At 41.4% G+C, this 25,567-nt stretch overlaps 2 protein-coding genes across 3 annotated transcripts; one reads left to right on the forward strand and one right to left on the reverse strand.

Annotated features, from left to right (window-relative positions):
* Nucleotides 1-396: 396 nt before the first annotated feature.
* Nucleotides 397-22,433, reverse strand: LOC118208195 (ubiquitin carboxyl-terminal hydrolase 4-like). 2 transcript variants are annotated; one of them, XM_035382620.1, is made up of 22 exons: nucleotides 22,056-22,433; nucleotides 20,492-20,619; nucleotides 19,943-20,073; nucleotides 18,683-18,809; nucleotides 17,719-17,864; nucleotides 17,455-17,516; nucleotides 17,056-17,202; nucleotides 16,841-16,958; nucleotides 16,416-16,589; nucleotides 15,915-16,073; nucleotides 15,387-15,611; nucleotides 14,830-14,913; nucleotides 14,422-14,516; nucleotides 13,726-13,908; nucleotides 12,947-13,188; nucleotides 12,367-12,615; nucleotides 11,925-11,995; nucleotides 11,208-11,323; nucleotides 10,715-10,864; nucleotides 8,845-8,948; nucleotides 6,033-6,121; nucleotides 397-5,825 (listed from the first exon to the last, which is right to left on the reverse strand). In XM_035382620.1, the coding sequence occupies exons 1-22, from the start codon at nucleotides 22,202-22,204 to the stop codon at nucleotides 5,700-5,702; spliced, it is 3,075 nt and encodes a 1,024-aa protein (XP_035238511.1). In that variant the 5' UTR covers nucleotides 22,205-22,433; the 3' UTR covers nucleotides 397-5,699. The 2 variants fall into 2 exon arrangements, with proteins under 2 accessions (XP_035238511.1, XP_035238512.1); XM_035382621.1 differs by lacking the exon at nucleotides 22,056-22,433 and adding an exon at nucleotides 20,764-21,251.
* Nucleotides 22,434-23,111: 678 nt separating this feature from the next.
* Nucleotides 23,112-25,445, forward strand: LOC118208199 (probable protein BRICK1). Its single transcript, XM_035382624.1, has 3 exons — nucleotides 23,112-23,297; nucleotides 24,617-24,699; nucleotides 24,814-25,445. The coding sequence occupies exons 1-3, from the start codon at nucleotides 23,180-23,182 to the stop codon at nucleotides 24,838-24,840; spliced, it is 228 nt and encodes a 75-aa protein (XP_035238515.1). The 5' UTR covers nucleotides 23,112-23,179; the 3' UTR covers nucleotides 24,841-25,445.
* Nucleotides 25,446-25,567: the final 122 nt, after the last annotated feature.

Genomic DNA, 25,567 nt, shown 5'->3' on the forward strand with positions numbered 1-25,567 from the left:
GGCCCTCTCTCAGACATGAGTAAGCATGTCCAAAGAGCTTATTTTCCCCAGTAGAATATCAGCAAAATGTTTGCCATGGTGAATAACCTTGAGCATGACTCAGACCTTGGTTCCCTCACGATTCACTTCACAATGTCAAACAAAATGAGGTACAGAAGCACTGCTGTAGGGAGTATGCTCATTCATAACATTAATTTGCCTTGTAAATATGAAGGTTCAAGGGCTCCAGAATATACACTGGAGGCATACCTAACTCATGGGTTCCTTCTTACACAATATACAATATATGTAAAGATTAATTAGGGCATGCTTTTCTGCTTGGAAGTATGTTAAAATAAATGAAACCACAAGAAAAAAAAACAAATTGGATCTTAATGAGTCACATTGGACAGGAGGCACACCAAATATGTTTATTTTTCTGAAAATGCAAACCCACATAAAGTAGAAAAATGCTATAGTTTTGTCTTCTCAGATCAGTGAACTGGCCAAGAAAATATTTGTATAAGACATTCCTTTTTCTAAATGGTTAAAACCGTCACATAAGTGACATCTTAGAATTACCCATTAAATATTAAATTGGGACTGCTGTCTTGCATTTCCATACTTGTGACATGTTCAACACAAATGACTTTGACATACAGCTTGCTTGTAATCGGGATGGCTTACTGAAACAGATTTGTCTTTGCTTGGTACGTAAGCCAGAGATGAACCCATCATATTATTTTTTAAAAACCTCCCACCTCAAGCACTTCTTCTCTGAGCATCCTCACCATCTTCTGTCTGTCAAATGGCTGTACATCTCCGCTACAGAGGTGAGAAAATGGCTTCAGACCTGGTCTTGGGCCTTTTTTAATGTCTTAACAGGAGTGGATAAAGTTAGAAAACAGACATGGGAAACCTTATCTTAGATCAGCACTCCTGCTCTGACACTTTATGAATACAGGCAGTTATATTTTTTTGCTGTCCACATTTAAGCTTATTTTCCAATTCCTCATTAGTCACCATATATGCATGTAATCCCTCAGCCATATCCGAGCTTGATTGTACGCTCAATGCGGAGTCCTTAAATGATTGCCTTTGCGGAAATATCAATTATTGTCTTGCACTTTGATTTCTAGGTTATGGCTAAACTGAACTGGACTTCAGACAGTTTACAGCAATTAATGTGCAGTCACATGGAAAACAGCGAACAGCTTCCTCTGCAACTATGATTTAAAAGTATGCACATCATTACAAATTCTGAGGGTATCAGTTGGGCAATATTGTTTAGTTTTACTGAAAAGATTCTGCTATACCTCAAGACTGAAACTGATCTGGGAGGGAGCTAATGCCATTAGTCTAGAAAAAAGTTTGAACTGTAATTGAGATTTTACAAATGGATGTGATTACTGAACATTAGTATTTTAACAAAATGAAAAACATGACCAAAGCCTTGAAACACCTGGCATCTAGAGCATTACAAGAAGCATAGTTTGTCTAAAAGCATTTGCATCTGGCGAGGAAATCTTCAGTGCAAAAAACATTTGAAAGCACAAAGAGATCTGTGTTGCTAAAAACACACAGGGTTTTTCAAGATATTCTCTAGCTGAGCATCTCCTGAATTGCTCCCAAAACATGTGATGTCTGCATAGCTCCCTTAGGGGAAATCTGATGGTTTTCTAACCACCCTTTGTGTTCACTTGGCTCAATACAAGCATGCTAAAAATACGACCCTTTTCCCAGGCTATACACGTATTTAGACTGCCATTTCAACAGCTACTCATTTTGGTGCTAGAGCTAACCTATGGCAGAGGAAGCTTCCTGGTTGTTTTCAAACTTAAATACAGTAATACAGAACACAACATCAAGTATTTTGTCAGACAGGCTAGTATTAGTTCAAAGTGCTTCAGAACTTCTTAAGCTCCTCAAGTCTCATTTCATTGCTTAATATAGCAACACTGATCGCCAAAAACCATGCACACCTTGTCATCGACCTAAAGTTGTTATGGAGAGTTAGAGTTGGACACTTGATTCCTCCCTGGTGCTAAGTTTGCCAAATGAGTGCAAACCATACCACAGACCTGCATATGATCAGTTTACCAAAACAAGCTGCTCTGAACTCTGGAGCACATGAGAGAAGGAAATGTGAAATGCATTGTGTATAGTGTCAGTGTATAGATATTATGACTCCCTGCTCTCTCAAATAATTATGATGTAGGACAGTTTTCCACAAAATACGATACAGTAGGAAGCTGTCTATTGTACTAGAGGCAAAACTAATACTAGCATCACATGGCAGTAACCATATGACAGTTTGATAAACAACATAATTTAACATGATCTTGGAAAGTGATTACAACAATCTGGCCAAATAGAAGGTGGTGTTTGTTTCAGTGGGACCAAATGATCCACCAGATACATGATTGGTCTTTTTTTTTTTGCACAGAATAATGTGAACAAACTTTTAACGCAAAACAAAACGTGCAAAGCAGTTACACGAAAAATGAATGATATTAAAAATGTGTGGTTCTGGTTTAGTAAGTCTATATATTTTTTCAATGGAAAAAAGACATGGCATTCAATTGATACGTGTCAACTTCAGCTGCAGATAATGAATGCCACTTGAATTTTCAGTTCACCAGCTGGCCTAGACAGATGCCATTAAGATAGAGGATGCTTGATGGGGCATAAAGTGAACAAGCTGTAGAATGTTAAAAATGACATAAATTTTCATTTGCAATGTTATTTTGCCATTCATTTGAATGTAACATCTTTTTAATGAATGGCTAGCTTAGTTTCCAAAAACTATGGCTTTATGACAGACTGTATCCTCATACAAAATATCTGAAAGGTTTGAAGTAGCAAGTGATGACAACATAAAATTGCAGTTAAATATTATACGATTGCTCATAACATTAATAAAGATATGAAAATATTCAAAGAAAATTCACATGTATCCTGTCCTAATTCAAAAACAAATAACTGAAAATCCAGTAGAATTTTTACCTAGAATTCCTTTATAATCTCAGTGAAAGAATTCATGTTAAACTTTTTTCTGCTATGGTAACCTGAGGAAATGAATATGCAGAGGTCAAATAAAGTTAACATGAAATATTTAACCAAAAAAAACATGAAATATAAATATCCTGCAATGCAAATAATGTACTCACTACCAACACCTTTACATTTGTAGAACGTTAGCTCCAACATGAAGACCCGCGCTCTTGTGTGTATACTGCACACTGACAGAAATTCCTGTCTAATCAACTTTCTAGGAAGTCCATGTGCAATAAACCATGGAGAAAACAAGACAACCCGCCGAGCAATCCACAACATTCCAACCCCAAGCTTCCGCCATCTTAAAGCTTCAGTTCACCCAGGCAACCCGCCGAGCAATCCACAACATTCCAACCCCAAGCTTCCGCCATCTTAAAGCTTCAGTTCACCCAGGCAACCCGCCGAGCAATCCACAACATTCCAACCCCAAGCTTCCGCCATCTTAAAGCTTCAGTTCACCCAGGCAACCCGCCGAGCAATCCACAACATTCCAACCCCAAGCTTCCGCCATCTTAAAGCTTCAGTTCACCCAGGCAACCTGCCGAGCAATCCACAACATTCCAACCCCAAGCTTCCGCCATCTTAAAGCTTCAGTTCACCCAGGCAACCCGCCGAGCAATCCACAACATTCCAACCCCAAGCTTCCGCCATCTTAAAGCTTCAGTTCACCCAGGCAACCCGTCGAGCAATCCACAACATTCCAACCCCAAGCTTCCGCCATCTTAAAGCTTCAGTTCACCCAGGCAACCCGCCGAGCAATCCACAACATTCCAACCCCAAGCTTCCGCCATCTTAAAGCTTCAGTTCACCCAGGCAACCCGCCGAGCAATCCACAACATTCCAACCCCAAGCCTCCGCCATCTTAAAGCTTCAGTTCACCCAGGCACTGCAGCAAATGATGCACAGCTACATTTAAAGAAATCAAACCAACAGCCCAAAAGGTTATTTGAACAATAAAAACTTGTTTCTGACTCAATTTATTGTGTTGCTTTATGTCTTCTCATATATAGTACATCCATTACGGCAGATATAACCTCTATTGGATCTTACAGTGCAGGCAATAGAACAAATAAAACTACAATCCAATGGAATAAAAGCACAATGAATTGAATTTTCATTTTTCACCCTCAAGACAATTTTTTTTCAGCTGTAGGATTTATAGGGGGGGGGGGGGGGGGGGGAGAAAAAAAAAGCAGCAGCTTGCGCTGTGTGGTTGTTTTTTTCATCCATTTCCTCGTCGGGGACGCAGCACGCAGCTGTGAGTGACAGAGCTCTCCCGTGCTCAGTGAAGACACCAAAGTACATCCTCATGCATCCCCATGCCGTTTGGTTCACGCTGTGCCGTCCCAGCTCTTCCGGACAATCTTTTTTTTTCTTTTTCTTTTCAACAGCAGTGTTTTCAACCCAAATGTTCACCATCTTCCCAGTGTGTTTGCAGGCATTGTATTTAAAAAAATCCCCAGAAAAGAACCCTGGATTGGTATACAGAACAGCAGAAGACAGGCTAAAGCATACGAGTTCATCGCAAAAAGACAGAAATTCGTTTTAGCCTTCAAAGAACTAATTGGGCTTCACCATTCTTTAAACCACATATTTATTACACTTGCATCATAAATCTCCATTCCTGGAACCACTTTTAAAATATCATGTGTATGTAAGGAAGTGAAAGCAATCAGGGGTTGAGCCAATTAAGCAATCTCAGTGCTCACCATTAAAAAAAAATCCTAAATCACTCAATCCTAGATCCTGTTTTTTTTTTTTTTTTTTAAGTCCCCATGCTCAAAGGCAGCTGGTGCTTCTGTGTTAGTCAGACAGAGCAACAGATGTGTGGCACTGTCCCCGACTGAAGAAGGTAAGACGGAGCTAACAGGACTGGAGTACACAGGCACCGTACGTTAAGCAAGCGAATCGATCGGCCCATGAAAAACAGGTTGTTCCTCTTCACGCTGCAGCTAGTCAGGCTGGGGGTGGGTCAGGGGCAGGAGACGCACGCAGTTTTTCACATGAAAAGCAGTCACGACCAGACCTCCTCGATACACAATCCCGCCAAATCCTCGGTTTCTGGGGGCAAAGTGTGAGGCGTGTGCAAGTTTATGTGCCAAGTGCACACACATACCCAAGGTACAAACGACTCTGCAAAGATTTGTCCTCTCTGTTCTATAACAACATCAATTAGTTTATAGCTTAAAAATGAGTGCACAGCTCCAGTATGACACGCAAACCCCCACCCCCACCCAATGATACAATTCACACTTTTGCAATCTTGTACAACTTGCAATGCTTTGGTTGAGAGGATTTGTGCATTTGGCTATTTAAAGATCATTTCCTGGTGCCCCTAGCTGATAACAGACTTGTAAATTCATCTGTGCATTTAGGCAACTTCTAAAATTGTGGTGGTCCGGTGCAGGAATCAAGGGTCTGTCACTCTGCCCCCATCTGGGTCAGCGGTGGTTTTCAGGGCCCAAACGGGAAGTCTTCTGGGTCTCCAATCAAATTAATCTGAGGGTTTTTTTCCTGCTTTTGGAGAATATGCATGTGATGATAAGTAAGTATACTAAGCCACAGAGGAGTACCATGTAGATTTGAGACCTAGCAGGCGGGTATGTGCATGAACTTGCTTTTGGGCTTTCTTTAGCGTGTGTCCCTGCGCCACTCTGGGCCTCTCAGTTGGTGTCCATGCGGTCGTCGCCCGTTGGAGGGCCCCCGCTCGAAGCAGAGGCGGAGGGGGGGGTCTCAGTGGCAGCCTCCCCATCTCTGCGCTGGTAAAACAGGACGTAGGCTGCTTTCGTCTGTTACGAACAGGGGGGGAAAGGGTTAAATTAGGTAGGTAAAATAGGCAGTCCAAGCAAACAGAAGGATCACACAGAGTGAGTCATGGCAATGATCAAGGCAAGTTTCCACGTCATGGGAAACAACAGAGTAATAGTATATCCCATTAATCTGGATGCAAAAATACAATACAGAATCTGACATGGTGAAAGAGAAAACGTTCTCACCACAATCTGATCTTCTGTAGCGGATGAGACGCTGCTGTCGTCGAAGTAGTACCACTTCTCGTCCACCTCGTTCTTGGCAAAGGCAGTGTCTGCAGAGATTAAATCAGTTGCCATGTAACTATGACCTGGCCTGGCCTGAACATGGTTTCATTTCATCATAAAAGGAATATAATTTAAGTCACTAAGGATTAAGGATCATAAACATACAAATTCATTAAAAGAGTGCAACTATATTTGTAGCAAGGTTATTATTATAAATGAAAACTAGCATACAAAACCATGCATAGAAAAATAAAAATAAAGTGTCCAAAACACCAAAATGAACTGAAATTAGAACCATTTCCTCTAAAACGAAGTTAAAAAAAATAGCATACTGGGTTTTTTGATATTGGAGTGGCTTTTGAATTTCTGGTTACTTGGTATCATGCTATACTGTACTGGCATCACTGACTTAAATCAGGGTTTCAAGTTCTGACAAAACAGCCATCAAATCAAACATTCCTAGTTATCATGGCACAAGCCCAAGCACCAAAGCCTGGTGTAAGGTGAAAGAGACCGAGTCAGGGATTACTCTGAATACATTACAGACAGTTCACTGTATGGTTTCATTTGAGTGCCTGTTTTTAAAAGTTACATAGTTTTTTTGTTAGCTTTACTTTATTGTTAGAAGCTTTTAACCTCGCCTCTTTTTGGCTGAAAACCATACTTACCATTGTAAATGACAGGTTGTTGTTCATTATTGTCTGTGAAACATGCCATTCATTGGAAAAAATGTTATTCAAGCCCTGAATATAGTTATAGTGTTGATGTTTCTGCTCTCTTTCTGTTAAGGCTAAGGTGCTCAATTCTTACTTTAATTGAAACATGTTCTCCCCCTGAAACTAAAGCTAAAGAAAATAAACAAAATTGGCATGGATCTCTGAAATAACAGCAAAATAAAAGCTAGCACAGAGAACATAAAATGACTAAAGTGAAATGCAAATGAAATTTGAAAATAGCACAGAAATAAAACCCAATGGGGAATACATAATCACCTTGATTTGCAGAACATATTTTAGTTTGATAAGTTTTAAACAATCCCTTTTTAACATCTGCTTTCAATTCAATTCACTAGGTTCCCTTCGATGTAGACGCTCATTACAATTCCAGTGTGGACAGAGAACGTTAAAAAAAATGAAAGAAATGTAATGCTTTTTGCATGGCAGTAAATGCAAGCTGCACGCATCAGATAATCTATCGCCCCTCCCCAATGACATTTCACAGAAGCTGAAGTTGCAAAACACGTTTCACACTTGTCAGGAATATTCATATTTGTCACCCAGTAGAAACCTGGCAGTGGGGGTGTGCAGAGTGTAAAGACGCACCTTCAAGATAAATGATATGGTCACCCATGGCATGGAAGCCCACACTCCTGCATCAGATCTACCACTGATACCGCAATCAGAGCTAATGACCAGCCACCTACAATTATGACTGGGGCTACACATTTTCAAATAAGTATCACATACTGAAATACTGAAGAGTATGAATACATGAATAACAGGTGAGAAGGACAGACCTCTTTTCTCCCTATTGCGGTGTCCTATTAGCTCGTGTTTTATTTAAACAAGCCTAGATGTTAGTACGTGAGCTAAAGTTTGCCATTTACATGGTCTGATAAGATAAGATCAAAGCCTGTACGACTGGTTTTGGAAGGGCATTTATCAACCAGCTGCCAGTCCAGTTAAAAGCTTTTCAAGTGTTTTACTCTTACTAGGCCAAAGGTGGGCGACAGCGTAGTATAGTGGTTAGGGAACTGGGTTTGTAACTTAATTGTTATAATGTTTGATCTGGAGGTGGGGCACTGCCATTGCATCCTCAAGGAAGATACTTAACCTGATAATAAATGGATTGGATTGTACTGTATGTATAAAAAAGTAAGCTGTGCAGATCGCTCTGGATAAGACTGTCTACTAAATCCAAAAATATGAAGTCTGCACTTTTTATATAAAGTTTACGCTTTTACAACAGTTGAAGCACGTGCACTCCTCCCATTTGACACACCCACCTGCAAACCAGTGATTATGTTACATAGCCCGTTCTTGTCATTACGTCATATTACGTTCTTCTAAGAGCAAATGGATGAGGTAAGAGTATTTATACATCATTACATAATTTACGTTATTAAAAATCCTGTCAGGGCAGAATTACATTATGAAGATCATATCCCCTTTATACTTGTAAGTCATAACACATTACAGTGGGAGTGTATGCAGCCACGTGGTCCCACGCCAGTGTGACGCCCCTGGCAGGGAGATGTGGCAGTTCTGGGTGTGGACTGTCGGTTGCCGCATGAAGAGAGAGAGAGCGCACCCACAACAACAAATAAACAAACACCCTCAGCCTTCCCCCTCACAGGTTCTGGGCAAAAACAATAAAATAATGTCAGAGACATTATAAAGCAGAACTCGGAATCCGCTGGCCAAGTTCTCAGCAGACCAGTTTCTTTGTCTTTTAGTGCGCAGAAAAACGAAACACAAACAGACACTCTCTCGTCGTGTGCTCCCGGTCTTGGCCCCGAACTGTGGAGGGGAGCACACCTTTAAGCACTTGGGCTCATTGTTTAACGCAACCCAGATGCGTGTGCTCTCCACCGGCCGGCACAGCCGAGACCAATCCGATTCTCCGGCGGACCGAACGCAACACACGTCCTAATAAAACTCTATATTTCTGTGAATTATTGCCAAATGCCTGCACACATTCAGTATTTACAACAAATTCTCTAGTGAAATCATGAAACAGGGGAATCAGTCCAGGGAAAACCAGTACTCACAGTGGCCTCCACCCATTCCTCCATAGTGGTTGGACACAGCGATGAGGTCATAAACGTAGGGCGTAGCCTTCGGGTCACAAACAAACTCTGACATGTTCAAATCTCTGGGGAAGAAGAAAAAAAAACAGTTTTTTTCACTTCTCCATTTATCTTTCCTTTGTACCAGCTTTAATTCTGTCAAATAAGCATGGGAGTCCCCAACTGGAAAAGACAATATTATGTAATTCTGTATTTGAACTGTGCCAAAAGTCAAACAAATTCTCTCTTTAACAAGCTGTTGAACAGAGAAAGTACTTGAATGAGTTTAGTAATGCATCCATTTACAGCAAAAAATTATGTAACTTTAATTTAAGTGTAATTACATGAAGCCATTCATTTTTATTATTATGGTCAAAAAGGAAACACAGCATAAGACTGTTTTTGAAATTGAGAGGAAAGTAAAAATAATCCATCATAGTCGAATGGACTCACGTACGATTTGAAAAAATTGATTATGCAGACAAACGAACGCAGCTTAAGTAGGTCTAGATTTAAAACCCAGATGAGTGGGATTTCAACTGCAAAGCTCCAGACCAACATCAACCAACATTTACTGATTTTTATTTTTCAATGCAGTGTTAAAAATGCAGGTTTTGCAAGATAATGGCTTCAAAGTTCCAGAAATTCAGTTACTGCCATAGTAACCAGGCAGTAATAGCAGACTGTATGCCAGCAGAGCTGCTCATATCCCTGGAGGCTGCAGTTCCTGTTCAGGATGAGACATGATGAAGCAAGAGTAACGTATAAAAGCCACAGGCTTCCTGCTTTCACACAGAATCAATGTCTCTCTGGTATTCAGCTGCATCTACAATCCAGTTCCACCTGCATCAAAATGCATTTATTCTATGCTGCAGACTGGCAAAGGGAACTCTCACAACACAAGCTACTCTTACCTCTTTTTGAGTATAGTGTTAATAATAGATATGCCATATCAAGTCAACTCAGCCAACCAAAGTTAACAGATAAGAGGGAAGTTACAAGTTTTTTCAACTTAAGTCCAACCCTAGACTCTGAATGGAAAGCACATTCTAAAATGCTTATGCAAAAGATATCTCCCAACCTATTTAAAATGGCTCTGAAATTATTCTAATTTCTATTCAAAAAATTTATCCAGGTCAAAACAACTGTATGAAGTGAAGAGGTATTTTAATTAAAAAAAACACCCACAATGTTTTGATTAGTCTTGATGATATTACAGGGAATAAATCAAAATATGTAGATGTAAATGAAAGTTTTTTTGAAATTGGATTTCATGCTTATTTCCTCGTGTAGGGTTAAAGTCACAATTCTCTTACTAATGGAAGACTTATCTATTTGTCTTCCCAATTCGCAATATTCTGGGGCAGGATCTAAAATAAAAAATGAAAGCATGTGGAACACTGACTGTTATGTGAAATTTTTATTGCTTCTAAATTTAATTAAATCTTGCTTACCTGACAGAACAAAAAACTTTTCAATTTCATTTTAAAAAACTTTAATATCAAGCGTAAGGATTCCAGCATGGTTCTCACATTTCACAGTTGCTATGCACCAGTTAATAAATTTGTATTAAAAGAGAATTTCCCCAGAAGAAAAAATACTATAGTTGCCTCATCATGGAAAAACTAAATAATGAATTCACGTTCTTTTAGATCCTCCAGTTTGCTTCACACCACTTGGCATGCTATTGGAAAAAGGCTGAGGCCAATCCCATGGTAGCACATCCCATGCAGCCCAGCATGTTTCTATGACTACACTCATGTACTCTGGTGGCATTTTAGGCTCAAACGTGTGAACAGGGTTCAGGGCTTGTGAGCGAGACTATGACTGATGGACGGACGGATGGCAGTACCTAATAGGAAAGTCCACCACGGTGTCCAGCTTGTCCCTCCAGCAGCGGTTGTAGGAGAAACGCTTGAGGTGAACCACCAGAATTCTGGGCAGAGACCACAGGTCAAACTTCTTTGTGGCCTGCTGGTGCTTCTTACAATTCGGGCAGTACCTGTGCGAACAGCCAATGTAAACGCTTAAAAAGAAGGAATACTTGTTCACAATGCACAACGCATTTAAATGAAAAACATAAAAGCATCACGACAGCATGTGTGTAAGCTGGATGTGTAACGACAAGAAATGTGTGTAAGCTGGCTGGCAAACAAAAGGAATTAATTGTTACTTATCACCAACACAAATGTTAAGAGGACTGCAATGAACTGATTCCAATGTTCATTAATTACTTGCATCCTTCTTTAAAAACTCCTGGTTATAATTTCCAAAGTAGCTTCGAGGAGGTAATCTAAAGAGAATACTGGCAGGTGTAAAGATCAGCCGTTGGCTGATTGGCTCACCAGGGGTCATGTTCTCCCAGGATCTCCATGGTAGTGAAGAGCTGGATGCATTCCCTCAGGGCTACGGTGGTCTTTTTCTTCTGCTGCTGCATCATGCTCTCGTGCTTCTCATAGGCCTGGGTGCACCGGAAGTGGGGTTGAATCACTTTACCTCCAATCGCACTTGTTCCAATGCATTCACAGGTAACTCACAAAACCACAGTTTCAGGTACCAAATGCTTGAAACCTCACACAAGGGGGGCAAACCCCGGTTCTGGAGAGCCGCGGGTTCCGCTGTTTATTGTGGTTGCGAACTGATCGATTAAAGCAGTTTATCACAGTTAACTCATCTGGTTCCCTAAGTCGCAACTGGCTACTGATGGCCAAATAGGACCCTGGGTCTCAAGGACTCTGGTTGGCCACCGCAATACAGTCCAAGGGTATACGAGGCTTTGATGCTCCAGTCCTCAATTCAGAAACTCTGTTTGAGCTGGCATTAGGCACTAACTCTGGACACTCAGCTGGCACAGGGAAACTCAACCACTTCAATGATCACCTCATTCAAAAGCAGGATAGGTTAACCCGGAGAACAGGTGTTAGGTCTGGATCTCCAGGTCATGCCTGCAGCCTTTAACAGGACTAGCTGATTCAGGATAAGCCAATCACCAATTATCCAACAACCAATTTTTATATGAGCACGGATTTGCCCCATAGCGGGCACTAGACACCAATACCCACCTCTGCCTCCTGATCATCATAGTACAGTTTCCTCATGTCCGAGTCCCAGTTTATTGCAACAGTGGAATGTGCTGTTGACAGTCAGAGCGCTCATGTTAGTGATGAGATGCAGTAACCTTCAGCTTGCATCTTAAACTGTTCACAACAAACCCACTTCTGGCAGTGATTGGATGACCCTTTCAAAGCAGGCATTCTACACTCAACAGCTCACACAAATAACATTAACACACATGCAAACTATGTCTTCCAACGTTCCACTTTTAACATTCATATACCTGGACTTAAATTATATGTAGTCTTTACTCTTCAGCTAATTAAATATGTGTACACAATTCATGTAACATTTTCAGCTCTTTAAAAGGAGTCAGTAGCACAAACTTAAATGTACTCATTTAATGTCTGAATTTGAGAAAAAAATTAAACGTCAGGATGACATACTTACTGTTGATTTTGAGGGTGTTGCTGTCGCTGGGCAACAGTCCGATGTTGGCTGTCCCGTATGAGTTCACCATGCTGAAGGAGAAAAGTTTGGGCTCAGCGTTCCCAGGCTTCGCCACGCTGCCAGACGGGCTGTTATCCAGGTCGTCGTCCTCATCGTCATCGTCATCCTCCTCCTCCCCACCAACAGAGTCATCTGATTGGCTAAACTCTGGCTCCGGGCTGACCTGGTGATCCATGGCTTCTTCCTCATCTGTGACACACACATTCAGTCAACAATAACCTATCAACATCTCAGAGAAGAGAGAAGAAGGAGAGGAACAGGTACAGGCATAATAGCTCTGGAGACCAAATGAAATGAAAGTGTTCTGTCCCATAAAGCACTGGTTCTCATTTCTGAACAGCCACAGAGTCTGGCAGTTTTTGCTTTCACTTGAATATCAGGAACCAATTCAGACCCAAAAAACCACAGTGCATTTATAGTAGCAGTGCAGTCAACTGCTTCAAATGATTAAGGGCTGAGGAACCATGTAGGTTTGAGGACCATTGGTCTCTGGAAAGCAAGTCACTGGGGCAGTCCTTACCTCCACATGCCCCATTGGGGCCATTGCAGCTCTGCTGCCCCTGCTGGCCATTGCTGTTGGTGCATCGCCCACTGCTGGAAGCCCCCTCGGACAGACTTCCACCACAGCCGCCCAGCTCTGTATTGTGATTGGCCAATGCAGTAGACTCCGCAGCCTGGCTGTGGCTGCCCATGCTGCTGGAGGCAGTGGCTGAGGTCTTTCCCTCACAGGTAGCAGATCCCTGTGGCCGCTTCACATAGCGCCTGAAACACAGCCGCCAAGGCAGGTCACCTGACAAGCCTCCAATGCACCACCTACACCTTCCTAACAGGCCTCATCTAACTGCACAGCCTTTACTGAAGCTACTGCTGTCCTACTCTAGTTTAAGCTCCTCCAACAGAATGTTTCTACCTGAGCAAATAAAGAGAACATTTAGTATAAAGTTGAGGATAGTTTTAATAGTTTTTAAAAGTGAGAATATTTAGGGAAGCGGTACTCCTGTCCCTTGAGAATGAGTAACATGGGCCCTCTAGGTGGAAAAAAAAAGCCGAGATTAATGGATCAATATAATCAAAATGTGTGTTTACTTCAAATATGCCTCATATATTCGGGAATTATGGAGTTCTGGACAGACAGATACTGCTCTTGTGCTCAAGGGCAATTGAGCACAAAATCTTCAATCCCATGGCAATAATTGCAATGCTAATCGTGATAGCACTTGGGCGCTAGGATACAATGGGAACCGCAGCATTCACCCAGAGGCAAACAAACAATGTTTCTTTGGTTGGGCTGATCCGTACCCAATCCTCTCCAGCACCTTCTCGTACAGCAGGTCAACGGCGAGGTTCTGCTTGGGGACGGTGATGAGCAGCGGCTGGCCGAACAGCTGGGCACCCGTGGAGCCGCCCGCGTGCTTGCTGTGCCTCTCCCTGAAGTACACAGGCAGGTTGACCGTTTCCCCATCCTCCTCACCAACCTCATACCTGTCCCACAAAGAGCAGAGAGAAGGATCAGACCCACCGCAACACTGCCAACTACTGGCTAGAGGACAGAATGGATACAAAGCACTCAAATCCAATCGATAAGACCACAAGTTAATCAGAGTGCCAGTGGACGTTCAAATATAATTATTATACATTTTATTTGACAATTATTTTTGTTAGCATTATTCTTTCCCCGTTTAATATGTACAAAGTCAATGTGCAGCACATGAAAAGAATAAAGTCAAATATTCTTGTGTAAAATATGAACTGAACTACATTTTATTTCCCCAACAAACCGGATGCTATTTTATGTGTGCACCCCATTGACTTTGCATGGCTACACATTCAACTCTGATGAGACGTACTGGGTTATTAGCAGCGCAACACTAAGCGCTCATTTCATCCGAGCCGGCTGCAAAGACCTTTTACTTCCCCCATTTTAAATATGGCATTTCCTTTATTTCAAAATTAGGAAATGTTACAGAATGCGAAACAATGGTAAAGCTTGTTTACACAAAGATGTCGTCTTTCTCCATTATGTTGTTGAGGCCATCGTCCTTCCGGTAGATTTTATGGAATCGGTGGTTGTAAACGTCCGCCACGACCATCTGGAATAGACAGTGCACGTCTTTAGAACATTCCGCAGCTCAGCAGTGCACATCGATATAATGTAACACTGCATTAGCCAGAATTCCTGTTTTATAAAACAAAAACATCATAAACTGTCACGTCATGCTGCCTCTCCCTCTCTCTGTGTGCCACTAACAACGAAGAGAGCACTCCACTCTTATTTGCTGAGAATTACCCAAATGTAAAATCTATGTAAATTACTCAAATAGGTGTAAAAACTGTAAGTTCAGAATGGGCACGTTGTGATGACAGAATTCAGGTTCCACTGGAATAAAATGGCGGTTCCCTCACGTTCTCGGCTGGGATTCCGGAGTGTTTGGACAAGGCGCTGCAGAGGTCTGCTACCGAGCCCAGCTTGGGGACCACCACCCTGTACTGGAGCAGAAAGAGCATTCACTGTGCTGTGGATCAGGCCGGAAAGCTGCGACACAAGGTGACAGTTACTGTCCACTGCTATACAACTGCTGGATAGGTTATCGGTGCCTTTAATTGAAATTATATCCCTGAAATGAGGGGGGGGGGGGACCTCAGTTACCTATTTGAAATCCTTTAAGTACAGATGCCTGCAAAAATTAGAAATAATTCTTGATAATTCTTGATAATTCTCAGCAAAAACATATTACTAAACAAAATGCATGCAAATGAAAGAACAATTTGGTTTTGAGTCCTGGTGAAAATAGAGCTTCCTATTAAAATTGATGCTAATCTGTAGGAATTTTACTAGTGAATAAAGATTCAGTATAATATAACTATTTTAAATAATGTATTAAGCAAACATCACCTGCTCTGAGCCAACCCATTTCAAAGTAGCACCTGTTACTGTTGACAGCATCAGCCGTGGGTCCTACCTGCATAGGTCTGGATCGGGGGTCCGCGCAGACCAGGAACACCTCCATTGTGCGATCCTTCTTCATGGGCAGGGGCAGTGTGAGGTAGCAGAAAGGGTCAAAGGTCACAGAGATCTTGGAACACTCTGGGCAGACCAGAGTGGATTTGAAGAGGCCGTGGAAGATGTCTACTATGATGGAGTCATTGCGCAAGCGATGGTTAGTCCAGGCTTCCTTGGCTACGATCTGCATGAAAAAAGGAAAATAATGTAAGCATTCACCTGGAAGGATATTATTCTAAAATGCCAATAGCCATTTAAAAAAAAGTCTTTTTTTTTTTTTTTTTTTAATGACAATACCCGTGGAACTCAAGAGGAAAGCCCCAAAACAAAACTTTTTTTTAAAAATCAGAAATATAATTAATTTAAAAATCAGGTAACTGATACACCCGCGGGTAATACATAGGACTGTTGACAGCTTACAGTTAAAAGCCCCAAGCATCTAAACATCCTCTGATGAAGGGGTTACCCTCAGGGGAAACACAGGTACCTCGTCCGGCCGACCCTCGTCGTCCCTCAGAGCCAGGTAAGGCTTTTTCTTGACGCGGTTTAGGTCCTCGTGGAGCCCGTCCAGCAGGAAGGCCAGCAGCTCCTGGGAGTCCTGCTGCTGGTACCCCGAGAACTGGGGGGCGAAGCGGCCCACCTGGGTCTAGGGATGGACAGGGTTTGGGTACTTTCAGCACTGAACTCACCACAGGCTTTTCCTGCTACTCAAAAAGTCGGTTTTCCTGCTAGTCAATGAGTAAAATAACTTTCATCCTAAACTATCTGCCTAGTCAAACTTATTTTTCTGAAAGATATACGTTGGATTCTCAAATGTCTTAACTGATGTCTTAATGGAGCAAATTTGGACTGAGGAGCCAATATTATACCCAGTTTTACAGTTCAGAATTTCATGCATAAAACACATTACCTCGAGACACAAGGTGAACCCATAACCCATGATGACTCACTCCAGCCCCATGTCTGAAGATCGGGGCGTGTCCCTCACCTTGAAGGTGCGTGGAGCCACGTAGCTGCTGCGGCTCAGCCACATCTGCTTGACCAGGTCTGCGTACGCCTCGGCGATCTCCCCCCTCATCCCCAACGGATTCTCCCGGTTTATCTCCGCCTCGTACTGGTCGTCCAGGAAGTACTTTGTGAGCGGGGAGGCGTGGCTCAGGCACTGGTAAGCGAAGGGGTAGCAGAATTCAAATTCATGTCTGATCTGTAACTGCAGGCTCCAATCTAGCACCACTGATTTACAAAGTAGGAGAGTTTCAGTTTTCAGTCCAGAAACTAATCTAACAGGGAGCTGCTAGCAACAGAAATTGTCCATGGACATCAACACCGATTATATGTATTTGAATCAGGCTTTGCTTGACACTGATGTTCACGTGAGCATGCGAGTGTGTGTGTGTGTATAAATGGGTTTACCTGGAGGGCGGAGTTCATGAAGCACGTGTTACCCAGGTTGCTAAGGCCACACAGACCTGGTTGGGACTGGGACTCTCTGTAACAGTAGGACGAGCTGTAGGAGTTGTAGCCGCCCAACCTGCGAGGTCACATGGTACCATCAGCGGGTTTGCTCTGAGATTCACCCGTTCCTAACCCGTATGCTGAAAATGAAGAGCTTTGCAGAGTTTGCTCACCTGTTGTCGGAGGAGGTGCTGTTGTTCAGGGAGTAGATGGAGTTGCTGCTGCTGTCGCCATTGGTCACTGTTGAAGAGATGGTGGCTGAGGAGTTGGAGGAGAGCTTTGGAGAGGTAGTGAAATTCCTAGTCGACACGATACTGGACCTGAGAGCACAGAAAGAAGAGAGCGCTGCAAATGTGCTTCGCTTTGGGAGCACTTCCATTATGTCCCCTTTGATCGTGCCGTAATTTTGTTTAATCTTACCAAATAATGGATTCAATTCTGCAATTCACGGTACAGGTAGAATAAAACTGTAAACAGTTCCAGCAGTTGAGGGCCGATCCTTGACATTATCCACATAAAACACAGTAAAAACAGCCCAGGGATGAAAAGGCCTCTTGGTCTGAGGAGCTTACTGTGAATGGGGAGCTTGTCTCGGCCATGTGCCGTCATCATTCTTCTGTTCGATCACCAGCATCTGCAGGTCCACAACAAAGCAGAAATGAAGAGGATCACTTCACACAAGAACCTATGTGCAAGCACCTAAATCACAGTAGCTTAAAACAAGAGCACATCTCCCAAAGAACATCTCTGCATGCTGGCCTTCAGGTCCAAAACGATTTTGTTGACTCAGCGAAGACTGAGGCCCTACTGTTTAAGAGGCCTTTGCGGTGCCTTACCTGGCCCTGGAAGAGACCAGCGTCCTGCACCGTACTGTCCGGCTTGCTCAGTTGCTCATACGTGTTGCTCATGTATTTGTTCCACAGGCGGGTCTCCCTCTCCGCAGGGATATTAAATAACGACCTCATCTCCTTCTCAATTGCGTCTGTGAGCAGGACAAGGAGAAATATATTACTCAGATTATTATAAATGCTGTCACAAGAGTTTACTTGCACTGGGTACATCCTGTATCACATGGTATGCATTTAGTAAACGCTTTTAGCAAAGCAACTTATCTAGGGTCCTTTCATTTGGAGTTTCAATTACCATAGATATCAATGTTATTTTTGGGATCAAGGGAGGGTAGTCAGCCAAAACACTGGTCCGAAATGGTCATATGTGCCCCACAACCTGGATTATAATTCTGACCCTGCCAATGTCGACTGACCAGTCTCACAGTGCCTTCATCGGGGGGGGGGGAACTAATCTGTAGTTCTGCAACACCACACTTGGAAACAGAGTGATAAAAATCAGCAGAACACTGTTCAGTTTCAGACGATATGTGTGCAAGTCCGCTCCCTCCAGAGTTACTTCAATCAGAAGTTCCCCCTATCCACTTACTTGAGACCAGCTAAATCCTATCCTTAACTAAAAAATTAAGGAAAAAAACAAAAATTCTAAACTGACTTCAGGACCAGTGCTCACCGGCAACTCAGTGACACCTCCAGAACTGATGGAGGAGGTTGCAGGGGTAGAATGGGCATGAAAACACTGTATGACTTGGCATTCCAGAACAGAAAGCAAAGGAAAAATGGGGGGAAGTTTTATTTTAAAAGCTACTAATTTCCAGTTTCATGGTTTCTAACATGGTGGTTCAGCTTACAACTTGCAAGATGATGGTGTGGTCTTCCACATTCTTTTACATTTGCCTTCACCTATCATCAGATAAGGAAGCTGATAAGAGCATTCTCTCCTGCCTCTCACCTATGGTGTCGGCTTTGCTGAAGTGTCGCATCACCACGTTGTCCATGTTGTTGTGCTCGCTTAGATTGAGCTCCAGCAGGTAGACCTCCACTTTACAGTGCTTCACAAACATGCCATGCTCCACCACCTAGAAAGAGGGACCACAAACATGAAGAGAAATTCTATTAAATCAACACCCTGCAACACCCCACAAACCAAATCTTTCAATAAAAATTCAGATTAAATCAAATTCTTACATATTCCTAAATGTATTTTTTCTAAACAAAACTACAAAGAATATTAAAGCTAGCAGGCATTGCACTTAGGATCAGGTACTAGCAACTAAATATCCTGCAACAATATTGTATTTATAGACCACTGTGGCAACAATTGTATGTATTTGTGTATCTACCGTCTATCATAGCTTGCCTTCTAAATCTCTCCAGGTAAGAGCGCCTGCTAAATGGCAGTAATGCAATGCATTGTAATATCACACATCAAAAATAATATTCAAAAATAAGCATTTGAAGGAACAAAAAAAAGCCTTACGAGAATCTCAACTGTTTCCATACAAGAACTTAAGACACTTAACATCATCATCACCAAAATCAATTAAATGAACCACTGTTGCCAAGAATACCCCAAAACCCAGCTGACATTGTGGCCATCCAAAACTGGAGTTAGATGCCTATGCTTTAAAGCATGCTTGGCCAAAGCCTGGGGAGGCTGTGGACAGTGTGTGCCAGTTCTCATTCATGTTCATGAATCCACTGATTCTGAGAGACAAAGGGTATTAAACAACAATCTGAAAATAAAATACCCACCAGTAAAAAAACACAAAGTGAGAAAATACAAATAATAAGGTAAAGCGTTGATAAAATATATTTAAAACAACATTTTGGAAATATCCAAATGAATGCTTACAATTATCCATATTACACTTGAGTGGGGCATAAACTAGCTCACAAAGGATAAAGTTTGGCTGCCCCTACTTTTAAGCCAGTAATGGCTCTTTTCATACGTGAATATTTTAACTCCTTAATAATTTGACTGGCAGAAGGAAGAACAGATCACATTATGTAGGTTTTATTTTTACTTTTGACATCAATCTCAATATGTATAACCTTGCAACAATCTACAATCTAGGTCCTCACCTAAATTTCCTGTGGCTTTCAGTACAGCTATTTTACCGTTCAAACTTCTTCAAATGGAGTGACGGGCCAAAAATAGAGCGACACAACCCCTCCTTCGGAGTATCCCACATCAAATGACTTAACTTACCTTCCTGACAATGGGGCGTTGTCCCTGCAGACATCCATACCAGGAGACCAGCTTGTTCCAGGCCTCAGTGGGCATCAGAACATAGTCCAGCTCATCTATAAGGTGCTCTTTCAAGGACTGAGACTCCTGGTCTGTGGCAAATAAAGGGTAAGCCCCAGGAAGTGTTTTCCCAAATTAACACTTATTCAAACTTGTCTTTCAGCCATTAGTTTGTGTGCTGTGTTTCTAATGCAATAGGCTAACCATCTTGGAACATATGACCCAACAGTATATAATCAAAGTATTACAGCCAGAGTAAAAAACATGTTCATCTGAAGGCTCAGAAATCATATCTATGAAACTTCACAAAACTATGTAGGTAGGAAGTTCCAATAGCTTGCTTTTATGATACTTGGATTTATAAATAGTATTCAGATTAACATTCATATTTATCACATTGTTGGTCAGGTTTTTGAATGCACAAGTCACTGTGGGCAGTTTTGTGACTTGACACATTCTTTGGACTGAAAGAACATTATTATTTTTGTTTAAATTCTCATTTCACTTTACCTGAGAAAAGTCCTGAGTTGTCTATAGGCCCTGGATAGAGGCTCTGTTCTCCAACATTGTACATATCCCAGCTGTCAAATCCCACATACTTTTTCCACTGCTTAAACCACCTGCTGTCAATCAAGAACCTGGAAGACAAAAAACCCACACTAAAATGTGCAGCTGTAGGTGAAATTATGAAACAATCTCCCCCCACTGTAATGTTTTAATTATTTTATCATTACACACTCGGCACAGAATATGAAACATTTCTTCAAAGAGAGAATACTTACAAAACTGTCAAATTATTTCGCTAAAAAAAAAAAGTTACAATTTTGCCATTGTGTCAAACTTCAGCCACACTTGCCAATCAGGCAACAGCTAGGATGTTCTAATCGTATCCAAATAAGGGATCTACTCCCTTGCATAAGCCTGTTAGTGGGATTTCTGGGACTCCACAGACAAACATAGGCATGTAAAACTACATTGGGTTCTTAGCTAGTACGCAGCTAACGTTACTTTGCTTATAGTCAATAGTTTCGTTTTGAACGGATTAAATCTGTCGTGGATTAGTTTAAAAACGGAATTGTTGACAAATGTTTTACCAGCTAGCTATTTATCGAACTAGCAAATTATCAGGAAATTTAAATGGCGATGGGCATAAACAGGCCAAATATTATCCACCCCAGTTTCAAAAACATATAAAATTCCCAATACCACCAAGCAGTATTCCATAAACTGACATAGACTATTGTATTAATATTGCGGTGCGTTCCAAGTTCACAAAGCATGTCAACGTATCGCTAGATAGGTAAAAGAAAAGCTATTTAGTTATTGGCCCAAGCTGTTTACCAAAATTCCCGGAAGCAATGTGTATACTAGGAAGACAATTTCACATCATTCAGTTAGCAACCTAGCTTATCTAGCCAGCTAATATCAGCTAGCTAGGTAAGATAGTTAGCTTTAGCCATCATGCGCCGGGTATAGGAAGTGATGAATTACTTTCATCCACTTGACATGGCAGGAGTCTACCTACGTTAGCTATTACAATACCGTTTGAGAGCGTAGTTTTACATTTCGTCAATGAACGCAATAGAAGTGATTATAATAACAAGATAATTAGCCAACGATTGCCGACTTGGCTGTCGGCCTCTAGCGAACATCCCCATGCTACCCAACCATTCTCAGCTATGTAGCAAACGTTTGCTATCGCTAGCTCAACTGAATGAAGCCAGTGGATGCAGCTAGTTTCATTTTTAGCGAGCTAGCTAACATTAACCAACAAGTTAGCTCATGTAACATTACACAAAGGCTCCGTTCTAGTTGGCTAACATTAACTAGCTGTGTTACACTCGAACAAAAGTTAGCTACGAATAATCGCTTGCGTCTTTTAACCGTTGTATCACTGTTTATTTTGTTAGCTACTTGCCCTACGGAACACATTCAGTAGGCAGCTAGCTAGCCGGCGAACTGAACCCCAGTTTCCTGCCTCGTATTATCCGGTTTCCCAGGCTACGATTCCACAGGCCTGTATCTTTGGTTGCTGACTTAGCCAAGTAGCTATCTGTAGAAATAGCCCTCTCACCATTCGTCTCCCTTACGGAGAGGTGTCTTGACAAGTGCTCCAATAATCTGTTTTTGACTGTCGGTTGAAGGTATAGGGACCTGAGCAGGAACCGGCTCTGGATCGGGCTCTACCCCGCTACCCGATTCAGGTCCGTCTCCTTCAGACATTGTGTTGTGTCTGAGCGCTAGTGCAGCGAGAGCGCGGATAAAATGGGGATATGAGTCACGGGAACCAGCACGCCGATACGACTAAACAGTAAACAGTCCAAAAAGCTCGATGCTGCACAGCAGCAAGCTGAACACAACTGTGCAGCACTACATAATCATTAACGTCTACATTCCAAGTGCTTGGCTGAGAGGAGGTTAAGCAGATACTTTTTTTCCATGTTATTGTCAGCTATATAATGTGTAGCTACCGTGCCAGGTTTCACACTTGACACTTGCTGATGCTGCTGCTCAGTTGTATTCTTGCGTTGCGTATATATTTCTACACCCCTTGTGACCCGGGTCCGAGAAACTGAGAATCTGGAAGTTAACCACTGAATCACGTTTTTTTCATTTTTATTTTATTTTATTTTATTATTTGCTAAACTGACAGGAATCGGTGTCTGGAGTTGGTGGCCGAACTAAAGTCGACCGTATGCGTAGTGCAGATGTTTCTCTCGTTCTGTATAGTAATTGGGTACAAAGTATAATGCCCCTAGTACATGTCAGTACTTAGTTGACCAACTACTGCGCAAATTGCCGCTGCATTTCCTGTATTCCATCAAAAAGGGTTCGTCTTTTCATACATCACTTTTTATGTCTACTTTAGAATTTATTTTCACATTAATTTACTGTCGAACTTTTTTTAACGAATGTCTATTATGGATTGATTTATTGAATGGTGTGTATACTTTTGCATTGTTATCTATTATTGCGTTTTATTTTATTTATAATTTAAATTATTAATTGATGTATTGTTTGCTCCAGTTTTCTTTTTTATATCCACATTTATTTAAGTTATGCATGCTTGCGTTATTTGTGGACTAGTTGTCCTGCATACAAATGCACATGAGATCGGCAGATACTTGCATAGCACATTACTGCCGCTGGAGGGCACTGGCCTGTTTGCTGCCACTGCGTGGAGTGGCGTACAGGAAAATGGCAGGCCAGGAAGATCCAGTGCAGAGAGAGATTCACCAGGACTGGGCGAATCGGGAATATATCGAAGTTATAACGAGCAGTATCAAGAAAATTGCAGATTTTTTGAATTCGTTCGGTGAGGAACGCATTCATTTATTTATATAATATACACCGAGATACGTTGCATATTATTCACGCGTCCACTCTTGTGTGACATAGCTAACTGGCTAACAGTAACGTTAGGCTAGTTACTTAGCCCGATTCATCGGTGTTTGTTGCTAGCTACGTATTTAGGAAGTGGTGAAATGATTTATTTTTCAAGGTGTGTAGGTTGCTGTCGAAATTATGTATGTAGTCTCATAGCTTCCTATCCAGCTCACATTTGCCAGCTACGTTTGTATATTAGTGTGTTCTGGGAGTGCTTTAATAAATTGTAACTTGCGAAATATAGCTAGATCTAGCTATTGTTTGAGGCCCATTTTGGTAACTATTTGTGTGATGTCGTGGGCGTAAATTTATCCCTTTTTATGTCATGTCGGTGTTTGTTGTTTAGCTAATGCTTTGTTTTCAAAATGGTATGCTCTGATTGATCATCTGCAGTGTTGCCTTTCGCAACGAAAGATTGCCACAAACAATCTACATTCGTGTTCTCTGACCCAGTGAGTGGTTCTTAAACTCGGTCCCAGGAAACCTATAAGTATACTGTTTTTTTGTGTTTGTTTGTTTTTTTTACAGCCAATATTTTGCTCAATTAATTAAGTTTTCCCCAATTTTCTTCCCTTGAAATTGTTAACGCAATGCAGGTTTGGGTCGTTATCATTTATTTTTACTTTGTATTCTTTTTTAACCAAATGCTTAGTTTAGTGGCCAACTGACCATGTGTGCACAATTTTACTTTCACCTATTGACCTACCTTTAATTTAATAAGTTATTTTGTTTTATTACTTTTTGAACTCTATGTAACCATTATCGATAACACATTGTGAATATGGAACGTTTATGGTTCATGGCATGGGTGGCTATTTCTGATAATGTGGTTTAGGAGGGTAAATGATCCCTCTTAACATGAAAAGGATGATTAAGAAAAATCAACAGCTTGATAAAATTCTGGGAATGCAGTTGTGGTTGGAAAGAAAACCAGCATACACAGGGTCCCCCAGGACCCAGTTTGAGAACCACTGCTCTGGCCAACAATTTTTATTGGAAAAGCAGAGACTGATACCAGCTGTTCCCTATCTCAGTTCCTCAAATCTCATTAGTGTTCAGCTGCCTGCCCTGAAGATTTGTCAGGGTGAAAGCATAGAAATTGACGCTGGATGTACTTGGTTAGCTGGTCGTTTTCTAACTAGTTTCAGTTAAAATGTATACAGGTTTACTTTACACTGTTGAAGCCTGAAGCCGACAACTGGTATCTAGCCATAATTGTATATTAAACTGTATTTTATCGCTACTTAGATATGTCCTGCAGGTCTCGTCTGGCGACTTTGAATGAGAAACTGACGGCACTGGAGAGGAGAATTGAGTATATTGAGGCACGGGTAAGAGTGGTGGCTTATTTTTTACCTGAAGTAAATATGTGTAATACTGTAAAATGTGTGTCTTAACCTAGCAAGAGATCATTTGAATACATTTAAATCTCTTTCCATCTGCAGGTAACAAAAGGGGAGACATTGACCTAGAACAGTGTTGGACAGAGGACAATGCCTCTACAGCACTGGCTGCCAGACTTCCTGTTTTTCCATTTTATTTAATTCTTTTAATACTAATGTACATTTTAGATCTGTAATCTTTTGTATGGGACCACTGCAGAGTCCATCTCAACAACCATGTGATACAGTGTGTTAATCTGTTTTGGAGCCATTTTGAGGAATTTAAGCTGTCATTTCTTACTATAAAGCACACATTATTTAGACCAGTTAGATGTATCTGAAAAACAAAGTGGAGGGCAGAAGCTTTGTGTTAGGCACAATGTGTGCTATGGTATGGCATCCATTTTGTTACATTTGTCCCTATTCCCCAACATTGTTGCATGCAAGTGAATGTCACAAAACTCTAGCTCCTGTCTGAAACATGCCCATTGAAGACATTGCAAAAACATGTGCAGTAAAAAATCGCAAGTGAGAAATTCCTGAAAAAAGAATTTTCAAGTGCCAAGGCTACCCTGTGGATTGTCTGTTTCTCCATAATTTGTCAATCTTGTTTTTATGTGTTCCTGTATGTGTGAAATAAATGTATTTTCCATTTGTTCTAAAAGACAATTAAAGAAAAACTGAAAAAAATCTAACTTATGGATGTTTTTTTTTGCCTGACATTTTTGACAGTTTAAGGAAGTTTGATTATGAACTTTATGACTAGGTTGCAATCTCCAATTGAGAAATACATTAACTTAAATCAATCAAATATGTG

Source organism: Anguilla anguilla, chromosome 11 (genome assembly GCF_013347855.1).
Source record: "Anguilla anguilla isolate fAngAng1 chromosome 11, fAngAng1.pri, whole genome shotgun sequence".
In the NCBI taxonomy this organism is placed as follows: domain Eukaryota; kingdom Metazoa; phylum Chordata; class Actinopteri; order Anguilliformes; family Anguillidae; genus Anguilla; species Anguilla anguilla.